The following is a 26,020-nucleotide window of genomic DNA, read 5'->3' on the forward strand; positions in this document are numbered from 1 at the left end:
TGCTATTATTATTACTATTATTACTACTATTGCCATCAATAATCACCCTCAGCCATTCGTTCAATCGTATTTATCGAGCGCCGACTGTGTGCAGAGCCCTGGACGAAGCGCTGTGGAGAGGACAGTTCGGCAACACATAGAGACTGTGAGCCCTGCCAACACAGGCCTCACAGTCTACAAGGGGGAGACAGAAAAGGGGGGCTTCCGCCTCCACTTTATTATTAATATTATTATTATTATCATTAATAATAATGATTCATTCGGTTGTATTTATTGAGCGCTTGCTGTGTGCAGAGCACTGGGCTGAGCGCTTGGGAGAGGACAGTTCAGCAGCAGAGAGAGACAGTCCCTGCCCACCACGGGCTTACAGTCGAGAGGGGGGGAAACAGAAAAAGGGGGCTTCCACCTCCACTTTGTTACTGTTATTATCATTAGTAATAATAATTCACTCAGTTGTATTTATTGAGCGCTTGCTGTGTGCAGAGCACTGGACTGAGCACTTGGGAGAGGGCAGTTCAGCAGCAGAGACAGTCCCTGCCCACCACGGGCTCACAGTCGAGAAGGGGGGAGACAGAAAAAGGGGGCTTCCACCTCCACTTTGTTACTATTATTATCATTAGTAATAATAATTCACTCAATTGTATTTATTGAGCGCTTGCTGTGTGCGGAGCACTGGACTGAGCGCTTGGGAGAGGACAGTTCATCAGCAGAGACAGTCCCTGCCCACCACGGGCTCACAGTCGAGAAGGGGGGAGACAGAAAAAGGGGGACTTCCGCCTCCACTTTATTATTATTATTATCATCATTAATAACAATCATTCATTCATTCACTTGTATTTATTGAACGCTGACTGTGTGCAGAGCACTGGACTAAGCACTTGGGAGAGGACAATTCAGCAGCAGAGACAGTCCCTGCCCACAACGGGCTCACAGTCGACAAGGGGGGGGAGACAGAAAAAGGGGGCTTCCGCCTCCACTTTGTTATTATTATTGTCATTAGTAATAATAATTCACTCAATTGTATTTATTGAGCGCTTGCTGTGTGCAGAGCACTGGACTGAGCACTTGGGAGAGGACAGTTCAACAGCAAAGAGAGACAGTCCCTACGCACAATGGGCTCACAGTTGGGGGGGGGACAGAAAAGGGGGGCTTCTGCCTTCACTTTATTATTATTATTATTATTATCATCATTAATAACAATCATTCATTCACTTGTATTTATTGAATGCTGACTGTGTGCAGAGCACTGGACTAAGCGCTTGGGAGAGGACAATTCAGCAGCAAAGAGAGACAGTCCCTGCCCACAACGGGTTCACAGTCGAGAAGGGGGGAGACAGAAAAAGGGGGCTTCCGCCTCCACTTTATTATTATTGTTATCATTAATAATAATACATTCATTCAATTGTATTTATTGAGCGCTGACTGTGTGCAGAGCACTGGACTAAGCGCTTGGGAGAGGACAGTTCGGCAACAGGCAATCCCTACCCAACATCGGGCTCACAGTCTAAAAGGGGGAAGGCAGAAAAGAGGGGCTCCCGCCCCCCATGTTATTATTATTATTACGGTTAATAATAATAATAATCATCATCATTCAACTGTATTTCAGCACTTACTGTGTGCAGAGCACTGGACCAAGCGCTTGGGAGAGGACAATTCAGCAGCAAAGAGAGACAGTCCCTGCCCACAATGGGCTCACAGCCGAGAAGGGGGTGAGACAGAAAAAGGGGGGCTCCAGTGCCCACTTTATTATTATCACCATTAATAATAATAATAATTCATTCAGTTATATTTATTGAGCACTTCCTAGGTGCACAGCACTGTGCTAAGCGGTTGGAAAGTACAGTTCGGCAACAGAGAGAGACAATCCCTACCCAGCACCGGGCTCACAGTCTAGAAGGGGGAGACAGAAAAAGGGGGGCTCCTGCCCCCACTTTATTATTATTATTACCATTAATAATAATAATTCATTGATTCAATTGTATTTGTTGAGCGCTTACTGTGTGCAGAGCACTGGACTAAGCACTGGGAAGGATAGTTCAGCAACAGAAACGGTCCTTGCCCACGATGGGCTCACAGTCTCAATGGGTGGGGAGGCAGACAACAAGTAGAGAGGTGTCAATACCATCAAAATAGATAAATAGAATTATAGATATAGGCACATCATTAGTAAAATAAATGGAATAATAGATAGGTACAAATATACACAATTGCTGTGGGGCAGGGAGGGGGGGTAGAGCAGAAGGAGGGAGTGGGGGCGATGAGGAGGAGCAGAGGAAAAAGGGGGCTCAGTCTGGGAAGGCATCCTGGAGGAGGTGAGCTTTCGCTCAGTGCAGTGCTTTGCACATAGTAAGTGCCCCGTAAATAACACTAACAATTGTGCTATTTGTTAAGCACTCACTGTATGACAAGCACAGTTCTAGGGAAGCAACATGGCCTAATGGGTAGAGCCCGGGCTTGGGAGGCAGAAGGTCGTGGGTTCTAATCCTGGCTGTGCCACTTATCTGCTGTGTGCCCTTGGGTGGGTCGCTTCATTTCTCTGGGCCTCAGTTCCCTCATCTGGAAAATGGGGATTGAGACTGAGCCCAGGGTGGGTCAGGGACTGTGTCCAAACCGATTTGCTTGTATCCACCCCAGCGCTCAGTACAGTGCCGGGCACACAGTAAGTTCTTAACAAATACCAAATGTTTTTTCCCCTAAACACTGGGGTAGGCACAAGCTGTTCCCTCCACGGCTTCCCCCAGCTCTAATTGATCAAATTATCCTTCTCCACCACTAAATCCTGAGCACCTCTTAGGCAGGGACCGTGTCTAATAATAATAACTGTGGTATTTGTTAAGCGCTTACTATGTGCCAGTACTATGTACTAAGTGCCTACCAACTTTTACCTGTGGTATTTAATATTAATAATGATGGTACTTGTTAAGCGCTTACTATGTGCCAAGCACTGTTCTATTATATTTGTTTCGTTAGTCGTAATCAGTGGTATTTATTGGGCACTTACTATGTGCAGAGGGCTGTACTAAGCACTTAGGACAATTCAATCAATCGATCAAGCTCAAGCACATAGTACTTAGAAGAAGCATGCCTTAGTGGCTAGAGCACGTCCCGGAGTCAGAAGGACCTGGGTTCTAATCCCAGTTCTGCCACTCTTCCGCTGTGTGACCTTGGGCAAGTCACTTCATTTCTCTGGGCCTCAGTTCCCTCATCTGTAAAACAGGGATTAAGACTGTGAGTCCCATGTGGGACAGGGACTGTATCCAGCCTGATTTGCTTGAATCCACCCCAGCACTTAGAGCAGTGGCATTGAGTAAGCACTTCACATTAAAAAAAAATAGGTGAAAAGGAACCTACTCCCATTAGGGTGGTTGGTTCCTTATCTGAAGCCTGCAGATGGAAGGGATGGGCTGGCCGTTTAGGGGATCGCTCCCCTTTAACTCCTGCACACCGTTGGGACATGGACTGTGTCCAACCTGATTAGTTTATATCTACCCCAGAGCTTAGTACAGTGCCTGACAATCGGGCAGTCAGTCGTATTTACTGAGTGCTTACCGTGTGCAGAGCACTTTACTGAGTGCTTGGGAGAGTATGATATAACAGATTCATTCCTTACCCCCAATGAGCTTACAGTCTAGAGGGGAAAACTGACATTAATGTAAATAATAAATAAATGACAGATATGGACATAAAGACTGTTGGGCTGGGAGTGGGGGCTGAATAAAAGGAACAAGTCAAGGTGATGCTGAAGGGAGTGGGAGATGAGGAAAGGAGGGCTTAGTCAAGGAAGGCCTCTTGGAGGAGATGGGCCTTCAATGAGGCCTTGAAGGTGGGGAGAATAATTGTCTGTCACATATGAAGAGGGAGGGCATCCCAGGCCAGAGGCAGAACGTGGGGAAGAAGTCAACATTGAGACAGACGAGATGGAGGCACCGTGAGAAGGTTGGCATTAGAGGAGCCAAGTGAGTGGGCTGGGTTGTAGAGCAGTGCTCTGCACATAGTAAGCGCTTAACAAATGCAACATTATTAGTAGTAGTAGAAGAGTAGTGAGGTGAGGTAGGGGAGAAGCTGAGGTGATTTACAGCTCTAAAGCCAATGGTGAGGAGCTTTTGGTAAACACATAACCAATACGTTTAGGAAAAAACCCCCACCATTAATAACAACCTAGAACTAAAGCCTGAAAAGTTGGTTTGGTAATTGAATTTTTAGTTCAGTGCCCCTTTCTGTAAAAAGGACATTGCCTCCCCCACTTTTCTTTACAGAAGCAACTAAGCCTTGGGAAATGAATTGAGGTATTTACACCAGGTTGGTAGAGGAAAGGATGAAAGCCTATTCATCGTATTGTATCTATTGTCTTTCGTAAATGTATCCAGAAGCATCGAAGAAGAGACTGTATTATTTCCTTTTCCCTCCTGAAAGTGATCCTCCCCCAAGCTCTCTGCAGCAGATTCCCCTGAGGGCAGTGTTTACGTGTTTCCAGGAAAAGCTCTGAAAAGAATGAAAGTTAACTTTCACTAGCAGCGTGGCCTAGTGGAAAGAGCAGGGGCTTGGGAGTCAAAGGACAGGGGTCCCACTGGTCTGCTGGGTGACCTCTGGCAAGGCACTTCATTTCTCTGTAAGTACTTATCCATTATTAATGTCTGTCTTCCCCTTTAGATTGTAAACTCGTTGTGGGCAGGGAATGTGCCTGTTAGATTGTACTCTCCCAGTTGCTTAATATAGTGCTCTGCACACAGTAAACGCTTGATAAATACAACTGATCGATTGATTCTCTGTGCTTCAGTTCCCTCATCTACAGAATGGTGATTCAATACCCATGCTCCCTCCTATGTAGAATGTGGGGCCCGTGCGGAACATGATAATCTTATATCTACCCTAGCAATGGGCACTTAGTGCTTAACAAATACTATTATTATTATTGGTCAGTAATAATAATAAACTTAGACTGGAAGCTTTGTTTCTGGAGCTTTTGAGTCTGGCTGTAGGGCTAAGGGAGTCAGGCTAGTAACTCTAACCCTATCACCTGCCTGACCCAAGTGGTTAGTGTTGGTTGATTTAATTTGATGTCGGCAGCAACGAATAAGTAACCAATCTGTCTTTAGTACTTGTTGAGGGTGTAATGTCTGCAGAGGAGGCCCCTGAGCAGTGAGAAAGGGACAAAGATCCTTTCCCTAGGTCACCACTCCCGCCTCCCCTCCCCACTCCACCCTTGCCCAGCCCAACTGTCCTTATTTAATGGCCAGTGAAGAGGAAATCTTGGAATTGTATATTGGTGTAAAGCCATGTCCCTCTTTAGGTAAGGGAGAGGTTACCTAAGGTATACATATTAACACACTGTCACGAAACTTCCTTGTCTTATGCACTGACTTTCGCCTGATTAACTTGTATCTTCCCCAGTGTTTAGTACAGGGCTTGGCACGTAGCAAGTGCTTACCAAACACAATTACTACTAGTCTATCCAGAATGACAGCTGTTATATAGTACCAAGAATGACTCTACAACTAAATTATTAAAAATGATTCATTGAATGATCGAACTGAAGTGTTGTCGATTGACTTGTCGAAGTATTAGTCCTGTCAGATTCTCTCTGAGACATTTGTAATGGAGCTTAAGAGCTGCCGGGAGGCTTGCCTTGTGAGTTTATGTTCTTTTAACTTTGGAAAAATTTCCTTCCTTTACATATCGTTGGCTCATGTAATGCAGTGTAAAAGAAATTGAGGTTTAAAAGGTTGTGATTTAGTTTGCGATTCATTTTGAAATGCTTTGAAGAACCAATTTGTTTTTCTAAGTGTAGGTGGCCAATACTCTGAATCCTACACTGGCCTTTTTCTTCACACATGTACTCATAGCTGAATTTCTACATCAGTTGAGCCTCAGTCAATCAATGGAATTAATTGAGCGCTTACAATGTGAAGAGCACTGTACTGAGCTCTTGGGAGAGTACAGTACAATTAGCAGACAAATTCCCTGCCCGTAATGAGCTTACAGTCTAGCGGGGGAGACAGATGTTAATATGAATAAATGACATATAATATATAATTGCATTCTTCAAATACAGTGGTCCCAACTCTACAAATAGAAAGATGGTATCAGAAAGCTAAAATATTTTTATTTTGTCAGGCAAGGCTGATAATCAGTCATCAAAACCATTTTCAATTGCATTGAAATAATGATTCTTTTCTGATGCAGTCTTGTTTCTTTTCTTGTTTCAGGAACTCATTCCAATGCTACGTGACTTGCCCAACACGAGTAGACTTCTTTGATTGGATGGACAGCCTGTGATTCCCTAATTGCATTCTGGCCCAGAAGCATATCATGGTATGGAGAAAACTAGTATATACCCGCTGTTGGGTAGGGACCGTCTCTATATGTTGCCAACTTGTACTTCCCAAGCGCTTAGTACAGTGCTCTGCACACAGTAAGCACTCAATAAATACGATTGAATGAATGAACCTTTTTTAAATGCAGATAGTTCACAAGAGAGTAGTGGGATCTCATATTTTAACATTTTATCATTGTTACACAGAGCAAATTTTTATTCCTATTACATATATTTTTTTTCCAGTTACAAAATTTTGACTATCCAGTAGTTTTCAGAAAGGGAGGACTTGAAAGTTTTTGTATTTCAAAGAACCAAACCCAAGGCCCAGCACCAAGTAACACGAAGTAGATTTTCCTGTGGTAGAGAAGTCACTTGTTTCTATTCTAATAATTGCCGTCTTTGTTAAACGCTTCCCATATATCAAGCCCAGTTCTGAGCACTGGGGAAGATACAAGATAATCAGGTTGGACACAGTCCTTGTCCCACACAGAGTTCACAGTCTAAGTAGGAAGGAGAACGTGTATTGAATTCTATGTAGCCCTTTGGCATAAGACGATATTATTATTATTATCATAATGATAATGGTACTTGTTGAGCACTTACTGTGTGCCAAGCACTAAGTACCAGGGTAGATCAAGTTAATCACGTTGGACACAGTCCGTGTCTCACGTGGGGCTTACAGTCTTAATCCCCATTCTACAGCTGAGGTAACTGAGACCCAGATTAAGTGAAGTGACTTGCCCAAGGTCATACAGCAGACATGTGGCAGAGCCAGGACTCAAACCCAGTTCCTTCTCACTCCCAGGCCTGGGCTCTGTCCACTAGGCCAGAAGAGAAGTTGTGGAATTTCCTACCCTGTCAACTGTGTATTGCCTGGAATGACGGACCAGTACCGATGATGGACGTGACTGACACAGATACGGGGTTAATGGAACCTGAGGCAGAAGACTTTAAGCACAATGTGGATGACTAGAGCATCCATCTTAGATCTCCTTGTTGGCACAAATAAGGCCTTCCTTGGGGTTAAAGGAACCAGGACACTTCGAGACTGGGCAGTGAGCCAGGAGAGGAGCTAGTCAGGGAAAACATTTGCTGGGATCAGCTCATAATCAGCTCAGACACAGCTGGGCCAATTCCCTGAGGAGGATGGGATTCGAGGATGGAGACCGGAGTTTGGGTCGGGTGGGATTGCAGGACAGAGACTGGAGTTCTGGGTTGGGGGAAGAGCCAGGGAGCTCCGCCTTGCTAGTCCGGGAGGAGCGGGAGCCAGGTTATTCATTCATTCATTCAATCGTATTTATTGAGCGCTTACTGTGTGCAGAGCACTGTACTAAGCGCTTGGGAAGTACAAGTTGGCAACATATAGAGACGGTCCCTACCCAACAGCGGGCTCACAGTCTAGAAGGGGGAGACAGTCAACAAAACAAAACATATTAACAACATAAAATAAATAGAATAAATATGTAGGGAAAGAAGGATGACACTCTTCGAAGTAGGTTGTGATTTCTGTTGTGCCTCTTCCTTTGAGAGTGGCTCACTTGGGATGGGAATGGGAATTCAAGAGGTTGTGATTAGAGGGCAGAACCTGGAGTTAGGAAATGGGGGAAGAGCCAGAGAGCCCCACTGCATTAGAGCGGAGTGGGAACAGAGTTAGGAAAACAGGATGATACTATGTGAAGTAGGTGGTGGTTTCGGTTGTGCTTCTTGGGCTGAGGGGCCCTCTTTGGACAAGAGTGGGGTTTCAAGAGGGTGAGATGAGAGGACAGAGACCGGAGTTTTGCAATGGGGGAAGAGCCAGTGAGCCCCACTGCGTTCATTGGGCTGGCAGCAGGATTATAGAGGAAAAAAGGATGATAGCATGTGAAGTAGGTGGCTATTTCTTCTGTGCCTCTTTCATTAGAGTGGCCCTCTTTGGACGAGAGTGGGGATTCAAGCTGCCTTTTCTGCACTTTGAACTGTTAAACTCTTACTGTTCCACAGCAAACGACCCTGCCTCTTGTCAGCTGTGTGACCTCGGGCAAGTCACTTCACTTCTCTGGGCCTCAGGTCCCTCATCTGGAAAACGGGGAATAAGACAGTGAGCCCCATGTGGGACGTGGACTGTGTCCATCCTGACTGGCTTGTATCTATCCCAGCACTTAGTAAAGTGTCTGACACATAGTAGTCACTTAATCAGTGGTATTAATGGAGTGGTTATTCTGTGCGGAGCACTGTATTAAGTGATTGGGAGAGTACAGTACACAAGAACTGTGTAGATATGTTCCCTGCCCACGTAGTAAATAACAAAAAAAACCCTCATGCTATCGCCTCATCAGGAATGGGAAAGCCATCTCTCTCCTGTTCTCTTGCCTGTAATCAGGGGGCTGATCCAGTGATCTCTTTCCTGTCTCTATTGGATTTAATAGTAATGACAATAGTAATAGTATTTGTTAAACGCTTGCTATGTACCAAGCACTGTTCTAAGCGCTGGATTAGATACAAGATAATCGGGTACAGTCTGTGGCCCACAGAGGGCTCACAGCTTTTACAGTTTACAGATTCTCCATTTACATCCCAGTTTTACAGCTAGTAATAGTAGTAATGAGGGAACTGAGGTCCAAAGAAGTGAAGGGACTTGCCCAAGGTCACAGCAGACAAGTGGTGGAACTGGGATTAGAATACACGTCCTGATTCCCATGCCCATGCTGTATCCACTAGGACATGCTAGTTATGAGCTGTATTAGGTTTGCTCAGAAGCTTTGTAATATTCAGGGAGTTTTGTTATTGCAAACTGCCACTTACCAATTAAATATTCAATGTTTCATGATTGTTTTTAATAGCATTTTTTTATTCAATTCTTTTTTAACAGGTTTTCAGTGAATTGAGAATTATGGATACTGAACAGACATCCCTAGTGCATAAAAAAGTTACAGTCGTTCAGAAGATGATTGCTTCTTGTACCGGAGCTCTTCTTACATCATTAATGGGTAAAAAAAAAAAAATCATGCCATGCCATTCCTTGAGGGTAATCTTCTAGAAAGAACGCAAAATGATGCCAAGAAGCTTTAATTATATTTCTGCTTTTCCCATTGACACAAGGGAAAGCTGTTTGGTTATGGGGGGGATTCTTTTTAATGGTGGAATTCAAATTGGACTGTTCCTAATGTAATGAGACTTACTGTACCAACCAGAGAACGAGACTGTATTCAGAATTCTGAGGAAAGGGAACTGAAAGCAAATTTTCAAAGGAAGGACTTCCTCATTCATTCATTCAGTCAGTCATATTTATTGAGCACTTACTGTGTGCAAAGCATTGTCCCAAGCAGCTGACATTCTGGGACAGATGATCCCCTGAGGTCCCTTATAGTGCTGTAATTATGTGATCACTTAGGATAGGGTGGTTGAAGCTAGAGAGTGAGCCTTTAATTAACTGTTCCTCACAGAGGGCCTTTGAATCTGAAAAATGGACTAACTTTACTCTTAGCAACTAAAGATTTGGAAGGATTTGCGATTTAAATCAGTTTTTCAGCACAGCGGTCAGAACACCCTAGAAAAGGAGAACTACATGGTTTAAGGGAAGGGAAATTTGTTTTCTATCCCACCCTTTTTTTAGGGGTTGGGGGGACAGTTCTTTTTGCTGTGATGGCCTCATATAGCTTCTGCTGTTTCAATCAATGATAAGGGGGCAAAACATTATATAGGTCTTATGCAAGGAATGTGTTCCCCAACTTTGTTGTATTTCACTCTCCCAAGCATTTAGTACAGTAAGCTCTCAGAGAATGCCATCGATTAATCCCAGACTGCCCCTCCTGCCACCCCCCCCCCAAAAAAAACCAAACAAACCCATAAAAGAAGCTAACCCAGTGCAGATATGGCTATTGTGTAGTTTTGGACTAGTCAGATTAACTTCTCTAACTGTAAGAGCAGGATAGTAATTGTCCCGTTTGTCTCCCCGGGATGGGACAAACAGGGTAAAAACAGTATTGGGGGGCTTAGATAAAATCCTTAACACTAGGAAACATTTTTCCAGTCTCGCTTAGTACAGTGCTCTGCCCACATTAAGTGCTCAGTAAATGCCACTGATGTTGACAAAGCTATTTTGCAGTTTATGCATAAGTTTTAGTTCCGTTTCCAGGTGAAATTTGCAGATGAGGACAAGCTGTTCATCTATAATTAGGTTATTGACTTCTAAATAAAGCGCTACATTAGAACTGATTTTCTTCTTTCATTTGTTATTGGAGGACTTTCTACTTTTTTTTTACTTGCCAGTATTTTATTACTTGCAACTGATGTAATATTTGTAGAAAGACTTGTAGAAAACCATTTTGAGCATGTCAGAGAATTAATAACATTATAAATTTATTCCATAATTTGATTGAGGTGAAGCTGTGTAAGAGATCAGACACTATATCCATAAAACAGGGAGAAGAATGATCCTGTTTTCTGTGGTAGGGATTTTGTCAGGAAAAATAATGTATGCCTAGCTCTCTGTGCCCCTTGGGAAGAGCTTTAGGTATTTCAAAGTAATATTCCTGTCTAATTGCCATCTTATCTTTATATTTTAGTGACCCCCCTGGATGTTGTTAAAATCCGACTTCAAGCCCAAAAATGTCCATTCCCCAAAGGTACTCTACAGTTTTAAAATTATCCTGGAAATTGTGCACTTGAAGTTTTTCCTCTCTCTGCTTCGGTTTGCATCCTTGTATGTCAGATTGCTCCCGGTGGATTTTCCTTTTCGAAGAACGTAAGGTAAAGCTGGGATCGTTTTCAGGAAGAGGACTTTCCAGGCTCAGGAGCCTCAGCATGCTTTGGGATCCTGAAATAATAATACTAGGGATAGTAATTATAGTACTTGTTAAGTGCTTACTGTGTGCCTAACACTGTTCTAAGCAGTAAGGTAGCTACAAGTCAGGTTCGATACAGGCCCTGTCCCACCTGGGGAGCACACTCCTAATCCCCATTTTCCAGATGAGGTAACTGAGGCCCAGAGAAGTGAAGTGACTTGCCTGAGGTCACACAGCAGACATGTAGCAGAGCCAGGATTAGAACTCAGATCCTTCTGACTCCGGACTCTAGCCACTAGGCCACGCTGCTTCTCCAAAAATGTCACAAGCAGAGGAAGGAAAGTCATCCAGCGCGGGACTGGATGTCTCCTGCTGGCCTCATGTTCTTGGAGCAGCGGCGTGTTTCCTTCGTAGGGGAGTCGAGCTGGTGACAGTAGCCAGGTCTGCCAACTTTGGGGTGTCCCGGCCCCCCTCCCACAGATCCATCGATGCCCAGGACACAGTCCCCCAGCCTGGCTTCCTCCGAGACGGTCCTGACTCTCCACACCCCTCGAGGTCCACGAGCCTGAGCCCTGCTGACACCTGGGTCGCCGAAGACCTCACTGGCACCCCCCCCCACCACTCAGCTTCCTATCTGATTGCCTCCTGGCATTTGCCCTCAGCTGCAGAGGTAGCTTCCCCAAGCTTCTGGGCAGCAGTAGTAGTAACAGCATTTATTAAGCATTTACTGTGGACAAAGCACTGTACTAAGCGTTTGCGAAAGGTTCCAGAGAAGCAGCGTGGCCTAGCAGAGAGGGGGGAGCCCGAGGACTTGGGTTGTAGTCCAGCTCCACCGCTTCACGTCTCGTTGCCTCAGTTCCCTCATCTGCAAAATGGAAATTCCAAGACTGTTCACCGTCCCTCCAAGCTAATCAGTTTGGACACAGTCCCGGTGCCACTTGGGGCTCATAGTGTTCATTCCCATTTTACAGACGAAGTGAGTGAGGCACAGAGAAATGGAGTGACTTGCCCAGGGTCACACAGCAGACAAGTAGCGGAGCGGGGATCAGAACCCAGGTCTTTCTGATTCCCGGGCCCGTGCTCTTGGGGGAGTACAATAAAATCCAACAGAGTTGGTAATACGATTTCCGCCCTCAAGGACCTTATTTAATACTGATGTATAAAATGATTTCCACATTGTCTACATTGAAAGACCTTCTACAGTATACGTTGAAAAACTAATAATCCAAAACTATTTCCACAGTTTAAAGAAAGGAGCTTAAGCAATTTCAGTCAATCACTCATATTAACTGAGCACTTACTGTGCGCACTGCACTGCACTAAGTGCTTGGGAGAATTCACTATTCCAGAGTTGGTAGACATGTCCCCTGCCCACCCGGAGCTTAGAGTCTAGAGGTGGAGACAGACAGCAATATCTATTACAGATATGTATGTAATCGCTGTGGGGCTGAAGGTGGGGTGAATAAAGGGTACAGAGTCAAGTAGAAAGTTCTTTTTGACTATCAGTCAATCGCATTTATTGAGCGCTTACTATGTGCAGAGCTTGGAAGAGCACAATACAACAAAATTAGCATTAACATTAGTTAGCATTAATTAGAATTAACAGACTATCAAGGGAACCTTCCAGATTGTCAAGAGTCACTGCTTCCTTTCTTTTACCCTACCCATCATTTGAAATACTGCAGGGATTTTTCGTGAGAGTTAAGAGGGGAGAGGAAGATGATTTCTCACCTTTCTGCACTGTCCTTAGGATTCTGAATTTCTTTGTTCTCACTCACTAAGTGGCATTTAAAGTCTAGGCTGAGAATGGCCTCACCTCAGGTGGCTGACCTGGTTGTGATTTGCCACAGGCCCAGAGTAGCAGAAATGGTCCCCCCACCCCAAACACGCACGCACACACACACACACTCAAACTCATTGTCATTCCTCCCTTAGAATCAAGCTCAGCATTTTTAGGAATCAGCTTTGTCAGGTTTCCCAAGTTCTTCCATCGCTTTCCACTCCAGTCGGCATGTTTTTCTCATTTGCACAAAGACCACCGTCTGAAATAACCTTGTGGTTGTTTTTTTTCAGGAAAATGTTTTGTGTACTGTAATGGCCTCATGGATCATATGTACATCTGTGAGGATGGAAGCGGCAGAGCATGGTATAAAAAGCCGGGCCATTTCAGAGGAACATGGGTGAGGATATTCGTGACCCACAATTCTCCTTAATAGACCACAGTAAATTCTCTCTCTATCTCGTTTCCTACCCGCGATGGATTTCCTAGTGCAAAAAGCCATATACTTTGCTTTAGGGCTGGGTTCTGAGGAAAATCAATCCCTGGAAAACAAACCCTGTTGGATGTAGACAAGTGATATTTTTAGAGGCCTAGAAGGGAGAGGAGTGACACAGGTCACTTTCTCCATGATGATGATGATTGATGGTATTTGAGAAGCAGCGTGGCTGCTTGGGAGTCAGAAGTCGTGGGTTCTAATCCCAGCTCCGCCCCTTGTCAGCTGTGTGACTTTGGGAAAGTCCCTTCACTTCTCTGTGCCTCAGTTACCTCATCTATAAAGTGGGGATTAAGATTGTGAGCCCCACATGGGACAACTTCTTCACCTTGTGTCTACTCCAGCATTTAGAACAGTGCTTGGCAAATAGTAAGCATTTAACAAATACCATCGTTATCATTTGTTAAGCGCTTACTGAATGCCAGACACTGTAGTAAGCTCTGGGGTGGATACAAGCAAATCGGGTTGGACCCAGTCCCAAGTGGGGCTCACAGTCTCAATCCCCATTTTACAGATGAGGTCACTGAGGCCCAGAGAAGTGAAGTAACTTGCCCAGGGCCACACCTCACAGCGGGCACAGTCAACATTGCCTAGTGTTTAGCATTAGATGAAGTTGAGACATGGTGAGAAGGTTAGCACTAGAGGAGCAAACTTTGTGGGCTGGGTAGCAATCAATCAATCAATTGTATTTATTGAGCGCTTACTGTGTGCAGAGCACTGTACTAAGCGCTTGGGAAGTACAAGTTGGCAGTAGAAGAGTAGCAAAAGGGTGCAGGCTGGGAGTCAGAAGGACCTGGGTTCTAATCCCAGCTCCACCACATGTCTGCTGGGTGACCTTGAGCAAGTCACTTCAAGCCTCAGTTACCTCATCCGTAAGACCGTTAGCCCCGTCTGAGAAGGGGACTAAGTCCAACCTAAGTAACTCGTATCTACCCCAGCGCTTAGCAAAGTTCTTGGCACATAGCACTTAACGAACATTGTTATTGTTATTGGGGTTGATGTTGAGAAAATGAGAGAAGATGGCAAACGCAGCAAAAAACATGCACAGCCACACAACAAGGGTCAGGCATTGACTGTATTATTGTGGTTCACGTAGGCCTTTTCACCAACAAATATACACGAAGGTGAATTCTGTCCTCGGTGGCAATTTCTTCACGTGCCGAAGACAGTCTGTAATGCACATGCTCACGTACACACAAACACCTCATGAATCAAGACACTAAATAAGTGGGTGCATTTTAACTTGGGACAAAAAGAAAGTGAATAATAAAAGACAAAATAGATTATTGTGGCATCAAGTTCAGGCATGCATCTCTAATCAGTCTTTTCTGATTCATTTTCAGGATGCTTTTTTGAAAATTATTCGAAATGAGGGTATTAAGTCCCTGTGGAGTGGCCTTCCTCCAACACTGTAAGTTGAAATGTAAACTTTAGCCAACTAATGGTGGTGCCTTAGCAGTGAATGAAATTGGGACTTACTAAATGTTACTGTAACCATGAAGATTCTGTGATTTCTATTCATATATATATCAACTCTCCTTCCTGTCACTGAAAAATTGACAAGTGATTAAATCAGGAGAAGTTTATGATTTATATATACATTCTCCGTTAGATAACGTTCACGCTAAAGAAGCTCAGCAACTGTTTTCTGAACACCATGTGAATTTTCAGAGTTTTGGTAAAGAAAGGGGCAGACCAGGAGATTTGATTTCCTTCTAAAAGGCCCCAAACTGTTTTTTCCATTGTAATTTAGATGTCATTCACTCTAAAGAATCTCATCAACTATTTACTAAATACCATGTGAATATTTAGAGAGTATTGGAAAAGTAAGGGGCAGGCGAGGTGATTTTAATTTCTACCCTGCCGAAGACCATTTTTTCAATTGTAACCCAACAGCCTGTGCACAAGGATGAAAATTTAAACTGGGTCGGAGATGCATTCTAGGCCGTCGGGTAATGTCCGTTTTTATTCCTTTTCTACTTCAGGGTGATGGCGGTTCCTGCCACAGTTATTTATTTTTCATGTTATGATGAACTCTCAGCTTTTTTGAGATCTAAACTAGGAGAAGATGATGCTCACATACCCATTATTGCCGGAGTTACAGCTCGACGTGAGTTCTACATTTTCTCCATTTCTTTTTCATCTCTGTTCCTCTTTTATTTTTAACACAGTTTGCTCTTGTGTACTTATGGCGTGCTGGTATTGTATTTGCTGGCATTTTGTGATGGCAGATTAGAAGTCGCTGGCATTAGATATGGCTGCATTAATCGGGACTTGCCTGTCTGTGTGTGTGTGTGTCAGACTGAGGTACACATCTTGAGCAATTAGTCATATTGAGCACCGAGTGTAGAGTTAATTGCTTGGAAGAATACAGCAGAAGCAAAACACAGGGCCCTTCCTTCATAGAGCTTACAGTCTAATGGGGGAAACTGGTAGGTGTAAATTTTTTTTGGTCATCAGTGAAAGCAGCAAGGAAATAAGGGTGTGGAGGTTGCCATATTCCTGATGAACTGCAGCTAATTCTGCCTATTTTAGAAGAAAAAGACTGAAGAAATTGGAAGAATTTTTTTGGACAGTAAGTCTAACACATGGAATAGACTTCCAAGTAAATTGAAGTGTCTCCATCCCTGAAGAATTTGAAAATAGCTTTCATCTTTCAGCTTTCATCTGCCTTGTGCAGTCAGGGAGTTCAGCGGGGTGGTTCTGGATCAGCCAACCCTTTGGAGTTCCTTTTCATATAAAATATCAACGTAATGTCCCCAAATTGAGCTAGGTTAGAATCAGGGGTGATGGGGTTCAGCTGGGTTGAGGCCAGTAGAGCAAATAATAATAATTGTGTTCTTTGTTAAGCACTTACTATGTGCTAGGCACCGTACTAAGTAGCAGGGCAGATACAAGCAAATTCGGTTGAACCCAATCCTTGTCCCACATGAGGCCCACAGTCTTAGTCTCCATTTTGCATATGTGGAAACTGAGGCACAGAGAAGTGAAGTGACTTGCCCAAGGTCACACAGCAGACAAGTGGCGGAGCCCGGATTAGAATCCAGTTCCATCTGACTCTTGCTGGCAAAGAGCAAAGCAAAGCAAATTGCCTTTTTAGATCAAGTGACAACTCCAAAGGACAGGATTTTTCTAAAAGGGAAGGTAGTGGGGAGGGAAGTGTGGTAGAAGAGGGATGAGAATCCAGGAGTTAGCCCCCGTCTGTTTGGACTTTTTTTTTAAATGATATTTGATAAGTGCTTGCTATGTGTTAGATATAAATTAATCAGGTTGGACACTGTCCCTGTCCTGCTTGGGGCTCGCAGTCTAAGTAGAAGGGAGAACAGGAGAGCAAAGGCATAGAGTAGATCAGTGACTTGGCCAAGGTCACACAGCAAGTACTTAGCACAGCCGAGATAAGAACCCAGGTCCTCTGACTCTTAGGCCCGGGCTCTTTCCACTAGGGGATTGGGAGATGTCTTTTGTTATGAATGCCTTAGGCTAAGACCCCCTTGATACATTGTCGTATTTATTGAGCACTTCCTGTGTGCAGAGCACCATCCTAAGCGCTTGGGAAGTACAAGTTGGCGACATATAGAGACGGTCCCTACCCAACAATGGGCTCAGAAGGGGGAGACAGACAACAAAACAAAACATGTAGACAGGTGTCAAAATCGTCAGAACAGATAGAATTAAAGCTGTGTGCACATCATTAACAAAATAAATAGAATAGTAAATATGTACAACTGAAATAGAGTAATAAATATCCCGGGGTGGGAAGTATCACCTAATAATAATAATTGTGGTATTCGTTGAGCGCTTACTATGTGTCAAGCACTGTACTAAGCCCTGGCGTAGCCAGAAGTTAATCAGGTCCCTCAGGGGGCTCCCAGGCTAAATCAGAGAGCTAACAGGTATTGAATCCCCATTTGGCAGATGAGGGAGCGTAGGCCCAGAGAAGTGAAGTGACTCATCCTAGGTCACACAGCTGACAAGCGGAGGAGCTGGGAATAGAGCCCAGGTCTACCTGGAATGGGAACTGGGAGTTGTCTCTAGGAATTGAGAGAGAGTCTCTGAAGAGCAGAGGTTTCTCTCGGGTAGGAAAATGATTTTTTGATGGGAGCCTTGAGTTGGTGTCTGTCCCAGGCAAAGGAGTTTTTGAAGGGATGGGGTATGAATTTGGAGATGTCCTTCTTCAAACCTGAATCTCCCTTCCTCCCCTTCCCAGTCCTTCACTCTCTCCTCTTTCATAAACCCTCCTAAAATGGGATCTCCTCCCTGACCACGCCGGCATCTCCTCTTCCCACCCTCCCTTCTGGGCCCCCTTGTAACTGTGAGCTCGCTGTGGGCCGGGAATGTGTCTCTTGCTGTATCATACTCTCCCAAGCGCTTAGTACAGTACAGTAAGTTCAGTAAGTACAGTTGGATTAGTGTACGAATTGAGTGAACCTGGGCATTTGGCTTTGTACCCCTTAAGCACTTTGATAGACTTATCATACTTACATCCGTAGCTTCATATTCTACTTCATCCCATATCTGCAATTTATTTTAATATCTGTCTCCCACTGTAGACTATAAGGTCCTTGTGGGCAGGGATCAGATCTACCAACTTTATTGTACTCCCCCAAGTGCTCTGCACACAGTAAGTGCTGAATAAATACCGTTAATTGATTGATTGATTGAACGGGTAGGAGCCATGCCCCTGATGAGGGATATAGATGCTCAGCAGGATAGTCATTTGATTTCTGGGAGGAATGTTCTGAAGGCATGAGTGACAGGGGAAAGAAGAGCGTGTGTCCCAAGTTGGAAAGGAATATTAAGTGTCCCACGATCAGTCAGTGAGTCAGTCGTATTTATCGAGTGCTTACTGGGTGCAGAGCACTGTACTAAGTGCTTGGGAGAGTACATTACGACGATAAACGGACACATTTTCTGCCCACAGAGCTAACGGTCTAGAGGGGGAGACAGACATTAAAACAAATAAATAAATTGCAGATAGGGGCATAAGTGCTGTGGGGCCGGAAGGGGAGATGAATAAAGGGAGCAGGTGAGAGTGTTGGAAGCAGTCATTCGCTTGCTTCCGAAACAGGGTTTGAGGTGTCCAAATAAAGAAATTTATCATGTAAGACTACACGTGTAGAATCCATCTTATTAATATCTGTGCGTATTCACGTTTTCTTATTTTTCAGTTGGTTCAGTAACAGTAATAAGTCCATTAGAGTTAATTAGAACCAAGATGCAGTCTAAGAAGTTGTCTTACAGGGACCTGCTTCTGTTTATGAACAAGACATTATCCACTGGAGGCTGGATTTCCCTGTGGAGAGGCTGGGGTCCGACGGTCCTCAGAGACGTCCCCTTCTCAGGTAGGTCGTCTCCCTCCTCGCTGCCGTTCCTAACCGGGTAGAATTGTCTCCGTTGGGTGATATTTTGTGGACCGTCCAGCAAATTCCCTCTAGACTGTAAGCTCACGGTGGGCGGGGAATGTGTCTACCAACTCTGTTATATTGTATCGTGTTCTCTTAGGCGCTTAGTACAGCGCTTGGGAAGCAGCATGGCCTAATGAGCTGTGAGCTCGATGTGGGCAGGAATGCGTCTGTCGGTTGTTACATTGTACTCTCCGTAGAGCTTAGTACAGCCCTTTGCACACAGTAAGCTCTCAATAAATACTATTGAATGACTGAATAATGGATAGAGCCCAGGCTTGGGAGTCAGAAGGACCTGGGTTCTAATCCCGGCTCCACCGCTTGTCTGCAGTGTGACCTTGGGTAAGTCACTTAATTTCTCTGCACCTCAGTGACCTCAGCTGTAAAATGGGGGTGAAGACTGTGAGCCCCATGTGGGACAGGGACTGTGTCCAGCGCAACTATCTTGTATCTACCTCAGCGCTTAAAACAGTGCCTGGCACATAGTAAGCACTTAACAAATACTATGATTATTACTATTATTAAGTACTGACTATGTGCCAGGCACTGTACTAAGCACTGGGGTGGAAAGGAGCAAATGGGGTTGATCACAGTCCCTGTTCCACGTGGGGGGGGGCTCACAGTCTCAGTCCCCATTTTCCAGGTGAGGTAACTGAGGCCCAGAGAAGTGAAGTGACTTGTCCAAGGTCATCCAGCAGACAAATAGCAGAGCTGGGATTAGAACCCATGACCTTCTGACAACAAGGCCTGTGCTGTATCCGCTATGCTATGCTGACTTGCCCAAGGTCTCACAGCAGACAAGTGGCGGAGCTGGGATTAGAACCCAAGTCCTGCCCCCCAGGCCTGTAGTCTATCTACTAGGCAGGGAGAGCACTGTATACAGAGCACTGTACTAAGCGCCTGGGAGAGTACAGTACGACAGAGTGAGCCTGTTGTTGGGTAGGGACTGTCTCTCTATGTTGCCGACTTGTACTTCCCAAGCGCTTAGTACAGTGCTCTGCACACAGTAAGCGCTCAATAAATACGATTGAATGAATGAACAGAGTGTTCCAGAAACCTTACTTCCACTTGTCTTCCTGGACTAATAAAAGTGTCTAACAAACGTGATTTACAGCGAGGCAGAGGTGATCGGGCCGGTGAGATTGATTTTATTGCTTTCCACGGGTGGCTGCCACCGCGGCTACGTAATTCCGCATTTTGGATTCAGAGACTGCCCTGTCCTCTTACAGCACTCTACTGGTATAACTTTGAAATCTTTAAGAAGTGGCTCTGCAAGAAATCTGGCTCCCAGGAACCCACTTTCGGCATCAATTTTACTTCGGGAGCAGCATCGGGCTCCGTAAGTTGACGGTTTTGTCCCAGCTGTTTCAGACTGGCGCTGGTTGGGACGTTTCTGGCTCGTTTGGTCAGTTCCTAGCTTACCAAGCGGTAGTTAGACCAGGTAAAATGGGAGCATTCCAGGATTGAAATGCAGCCACGCCAAGTTACTTGCATTTTGAAATTAATCAGAACCTGTTTGAAAAATAGTTATGTACCTAGGCTTAGAGCCTAGATACGTTAGAACAATTTTAGAGACGCAGCATGGGGTAGTGGGTAGAGCCCGGAGGCTCAGGGAAGTGAAGTGACTTGCCCAAGGCCACCCCACAGATTGCGAGCAGGGATCGTGTCTCCCAACTCTGTTGCATTGTGCTCTCCCAGGTGCTTAATACAAGCACTCGGCACACAGTAGGTGCTGAATAAATGCTATTAATTCATTGATAAATTATTATTATTATGGCATTTAAGTGCTTTCTGTGTGCCAAGCAGTGTTCTAAGCCCTGGGGTAGATACAAATTAATCAGGTGGGACACAGTCCAATTCAGGAGGATGAACAGGTATTGAAATCCCATTTTACAGATAAGGAACCTGAAGCCTAGGGAAGTTAAGTGACTTGCCCAAGGTCACACAGCAGACAAGTGGAGGAGCCAGGATTAGAACCCAGTTCCTTCTTACTCCCAGGCCCCTACTCTATCCACTAGGCCATGCTGCTTCTCCATTTTTGCAAAATAGCAATACTCCCCAGATTTCAGAAGTAAGCGCGTGGATGGGTTCGTTGATCTTGTAGCTACCAGATTTTCCCACGGAACTGCCAGATATAGTTGTGAATTACTGTATAAGCCCATTGTAAACAATAAATTAGCAGTTGGAATTCCAGAAAACATTGCTGGTATTTTAAGTCGGCCTGGTATTTCCAGTTGGATAAACCCTATGATTTGATTTTCTTCTAGATTGCTTCTATTGCAACCTTACCCTTTGATGTGGTCAAAACCAAAAGACAGACACTGCTTTGGGAGCACGATGGTAATGCTTTTTGAAACTGAATTGATATTTTCCGTTTGGATTTTCCCAGCGGCTTTTCTTTATTTGCCTCCATTCTTTCCATAAACATTTCTTGTCTCTGGGAGATGTTTCCAGTAAGGAGCATAACTTTTTGTTGTGTTCTTAGGGCTTTTTCCTTCTTCATCTCCTCTTCTGGGTCCAGAGTAAGCCAACACAGTGAAGCAATTTTTATGTCCCAGGGTCCAGGACCAGACTTGGAAGGAGAACTGTGTTTGATTGAGAGTCATTTGGAAGGAGTCCCCCAAACAGTCATTTTCTTTATACTCTTAGAGATGGGTTCACATTATTGTTATTATTATTGATAATGGTATTTAAGCACTTACGATAGGTCAACCACCATTCTAAGCACTGAGGTAAATACCAGTTAATTAGACCGGTTACATGCCCTGTCCACATAGGGTTCACAGTCTAAGTAGTCGGGAGAACAGACATTGAATCCCCATTTTTCAAATGAGGGAACCGAGGCCCAGAGAAGTTAAGTGACCTCCCCAAGGTCCCACAGCAAGCAATTGGCAGAGCTGGCACTTGAACCCAGGTCCTCTGACTTCCAGCCCCATCTTCTCTCTGCCAGGCCACACTGTTTTCAGAGCATCATCATCATCATCAATCGTATTTATTGAGCGCTTACTATGTGCAGAGCACTGTACTAAGCGCTTGGGACAAATTGGCAACATATAGAGACAGTCCCTACCCAACAGTGGGCTCACAGTCTAAAAGGGGGAGACAGAGAACAAAACCAAACATCCTGTATCCCAAAAGAGTTTTGAAGTGGCTCTTTGAAATCACCAGGTGGGTTGCATTTTGATGAACCGAATGCCTCAATCCTTAATATTCAAGGAAAAACGTACTTGCCCAATTAGAGGCAAGTTTTTCTTAGCAACGCATTCTAATTTCTGTTTTATTCTTACCAGTTTCCCGGAAGTCTCCATCTTCCACGTGGAAAATAATGAAGAGCATCGTTAAGGAAAGCGGGTTTACAGGGTTATTTGCAGGTAAGTATTTCATCCACTTTCTAGCAACCAGAGTGCCACCAATTAAGTGTGCTGGCCTAAAATAGGTTAAATATCAAAATTATTCATTGTTCTTCATCGAACGATCGACTGCATGCCTGCATTGTTCAGAGACAAATTAGGCCCTGGGGGATAAGTAGAGAAGATGAATTAGTCTCAGTTCCAACCATCAAAGATTCATTCATTCATTTAGTTGTATTTATTGAGCGCTTACAGTGTGCCAAGCACTGTACTAAGTGCTTAGGAGAGTACAATTGAAGGTCAATTTCCAGGAGGCCTTCCCTGACTAAGCCCCCATTTCCTCTTCTCCAACTCCTTTCTGCGTCATCCTGACTTGCTCCCCTTATTCGCTCCCTCCCCTCAGCCCCATAGCACTTATGTACATATCTGTAATTTATTTATATTCATGTCTGTCTCCCCCTCTAGACTGTGAACTCATTGTGGGCAGGGAACGTGTCTTTCTGTTGGATTCTGGACGGCTCCTCGGACCCCTTCACCCCTCGGGATTGTCCCACAGCCCTGGCCCTTCGGCCCCCATGCCAGGCCGGGCCCCCACGTGGGCTGGCCTCTCTTCAGCAGGACGAGTAACCAACAGGGATGAGTGTGTGTCCTCGTCCTCAACCCTAAATTGGGAATATGTACTCTCCCTCCTTCCTAGACTGTGAGCCCCGTGTGGGACAGGGGCTGTGTCCAACCTAGTTAATGTCTACCTTCCCCAGCGCTTGTCACCTCATAATAATGCTGATGATGGTACTGTTAAGTGCTTACTATGTGTAGGGCACTGTCCTAAGCCCTGGGGTAGACTGAAGTTAATCGGGTTGGACACAATCCCTGCCCCGCATGAGGCTCACAGTCTCAATCCCCATTTCCAGATGAGGGAACTGAGGCTCAGAGAAGGGAAGCGACTGGCCCACGGTCACACAGCAGACAAGTGGCGGAGCCGGGAATCGAACCCAGCGCTTAACAAATTCCATCAAAAAAAAGTGAGGTCGCAAAGAGTTGTCCCCAGCTGATGAGTTGCCAGTCCGATGAGCAGGTGCTTTGGCTGGCTTTTCCCCGCCCCACGTCCAAAGAGCCAGGCTAGGACCCCCCCACCCACGGAAAGGTGTTGGGTGACAGGTCTCAGAGAAGCGCTTGCCTCCTGACAGGCCCAACTTGGACACATCCCTGTTGATTACTCATCCTGGTGACGGGGGCCGACCTGCAAGGAGACTGTGAGCCCCGTGTGGGACAGGGACTCTGTCCGTCCTCTCATCCACGGCCCGCCTCTGGCCGGGAACCCCCTCCCTCCTTATTTCTGACGGGCAATGACTCTCCCCTCCTTCAAAGCCTTATCGAAGGCCCGTCTCTTCCAAGAGGCCTTCCCTGCCTAAGCCCTCCTTTCCTCTTCTCCCACTCCCTTGTGCATCGCTGACTCACTCCCTTTATTCTTCCCCCCTCCCAGCCCCACAGCACTCATGCACACATCTTTAATTTATTTATATTAATATCTGCCTCCTCCTCTAGACTGTAAGCTCGTTATGGACAGGGAATGTCTGTTTATTGTCATATTGTACTCTCCCAAGTGCTTAGTATAATGCTCTGCACACAGTAAGCACTCAAAAAATACGATTGACTGATATCCTGATTTTCTTGTATCTACCCCAGTGCTTAGTACAGTGCCTGGCACATGCCAAGCACTTAAACAAGCACCATTAGTATTGTGGAAAGTCACCAGAAATGGCAGTGACCAGAATTTTCTGGTTAAAAAGGTTGTAGATAGCTCACCTTTCTCCCACTCATTCGGGATGCCATCGACATAAATCAATGGTATTTATCGAGAGCGTACTGTGTGCAGAGCACTGTACTAAGCACTCGGCCCCAGGTGAGGCACAGAAGGCCATGCAGGTCGCTTAATTTTCTTCCTCTTTTCAGGGTTCATTCCCCGTTTAATTAAAGTCGCTCCGGCGTGTGCCATCATGATTAGCACATACGAATTTGGGAAGACTTTTTTCTACAAACAGAACTTAAGGAAGCAGCAGCATCATTAACTCATCCGCTTCGACTCTGAAGGACAGGTTCCGAGATGGCGGATTTTCAGTGCCGGAGTGGAACGTGACGTCCGCATTAAAAGTATCTGAAATATCTTTTCCTTTCCTGAAGTTTGCCACGATCCAACGGACTGCCACTTTCTACTCTCCCTCCAAATGTGAACTCGAAAAAGCCAGTTTTCTGTTTTAGCTCAACCTCAGCAGTGCCCAAAGTGTTTCTGCAACGAGTATTGGTAACTCTTGTAGCATAGTAAAGAAAGTTTGTATTTTTGACAAGCAAGATGGATGGCAATCTGGTTCGATCTTTTCCCAGGTGGAATTTTGTTTCCGTTCTCAAAATTTTCGTCTCCCCGAGACACTGTTGTGAAACTCCCAGCGGGAGTTCAGTGTTCAGAAGGAACGAAGGTTGAATCCTGGGGGAATTATTAATCGTGAAAATCAGTGACTAACTATGGATACCTTCTCTGATCCTGAAAAAGGATTTTGTCTTGAAAGCAAAGGCCCTTGTAAGGAAAAATAATGCATAGGACTTATATATTTTAATGAAGCAGACTCTGAAAGGCAACAATTGAATAATTGTTATTTTCCAGGTCTTAACTCACTGTTCCGTAGATTTTTTTTTTTTAATTTGATTTTCTTTGGTGCCTTATAGCTTTCTTTTATAATCAGGATTTCAGCTAATAGAAGCCAGCTGGTCAGTTTACCCTTATGTTTGGAAAGAGAATCAGTTTAACTTCTTATTGGGAACAAATTAGTATCTTTTACAAGTAGCGGTGTGGGATGAATAAGGCTCACGTTTAACTGCATTCATTTTCATTCCGTTTGGAGCATGTCTTGTTGAGATTAAGGAGAGGGGGTAACACGCTTACTTCCAAAAAGCTCCTGTTAATCTTGATTTGTGCCAAAAGAAACAAGCGCTGGATCTGAATGCCTCTGGGGTTGACTTATTACCCAGTCCCATGCGTGATTTTTAAATGAACTAAAAGCCACTTTCTGAAGGGAAAGGTTCGGTGTCATGAGGAGCTAGCATTTTAAAATGACGGGGTAAGTTGAAGGCGAGATGCAAGTGTGCAATGAAGGGAAGATACAGCCATGGGCTAGATATAACAGGACAACAGATAGCACTAACCTAAAGAAAAGGACTTCATTTTCTCAGAGTAATTAACACTTTATGGTAGATTATACGACGCTGCACTTTATTTTGTTCTAAGATCAAATGTGAAACCCAATTTTGTGGTTGAAGAGGCTTGTGTTGAATCTTCTCCTGAAAAATCTTTAGTTTTAATATGAAAATAAATTTTTTTTATATTTTAGAAGATAAACCTGTATGTAATCTTTTTGTGCTCTGTCAACTTCATTATGCAAAACTGACTGCTGTCTTAACCTAATCTCTAAGGTGTAGTATGCCATTTTTAATATAGAATTTTAGTATTTTACCATCAATCAATGGTATTCAGTGCTTATTATGTGCAGAGCACTGTACTAAGCACTTCCTCCACATCCCTGGGGTCTCCTGGATGTCTGGGGCAGCCTCCCCCGGGATCGAATCCAGGTACAGAGGGAGGCCTGAAGCCCCTTGCAGAAAATCAAAATGTGGGGACGGGGGTGGGAATTCTCATCAACGCCTTTTCCCCCGAAACACTGAAGCTCGTTATGGGCAAGGAATGTGTCTGTTTATTGTTATATCGGACTCTCCCAAGCGCTCAGTACAGTGTTCTGCACACAGTCCGCGCTCGATATGATTGACTGAATGACTCACCCCCTCCAAGGACTGTTTATCACCTGCTGGTTTTCCGGTCGATACTTTTGATTGATGAGTTTTTTGGTTTTCATTCATTTTCATTTCT

General features: G+C 44.7%; 1 protein-coding gene across 1 annotated transcript; it reads left to right on the forward strand.

Moving 5' to 3' along the window:
* The first annotated feature begins 6,208 nt into the window (after positions 1 to 6,208).
* SLC25A40 (solute carrier family 25 member 40) lies at positions 6,209 to 25,501 on the forward strand. The gene is made up of 11 exons (XM_038755556.1): positions 6,209 to 6,312; positions 9,165 to 9,282; positions 10,861 to 10,920; positions 13,153 to 13,259; positions 14,696 to 14,763; positions 15,338 to 15,462; positions 18,521 to 18,694; positions 19,984 to 20,093; positions 21,022 to 21,094; positions 22,045 to 22,125; positions 24,058 to 25,501. Exons 1-11 carry the CDS (start codon positions 6,310 to 6,312, stop codon positions 24,171 to 24,173), a joined length of 1,035 nt encoding a protein of 344 aa, XP_038611484.1. The 5' UTR covers positions 6,209 to 6,309; the 3' UTR covers positions 24,174 to 25,501.
* The last annotated feature ends 519 nt before the right edge of the window (positions 25,502 to 26,020 follow it).

The sequence above is a fragment of the Tachyglossus aculeatus genome, chromosome 13, assembly GCF_015852505.1.
Source record: "Tachyglossus aculeatus isolate mTacAcu1 chromosome 13, mTacAcu1.pri, whole genome shotgun sequence".
Lineage (NCBI taxonomy): Eukaryota > Metazoa > Chordata > Mammalia > Monotremata > Tachyglossidae > Tachyglossus > Tachyglossus aculeatus.

What these genes read in the sequence shown, in the direction of transcription:
- SLC25A40 (XM_038755556.1), top strand. An exon ending in TCTTCTTACATCATTAATGG is followed by an intron (nt 9,283 to 10,860) that starts GTAAAAAAAAAA and finishes TTTATATTTTAG; the next exon opens with TGACCCCCCTGGATGTTGTT. An exon ending in GTTTACAGGGTTATTTGCAG is followed by an intron (nt 22,126 to 24,057) that starts GTAAGTATTTCA and finishes TCCTCTTTTCAG; the next exon opens with GGTTCATTCCCCGTTTAATT.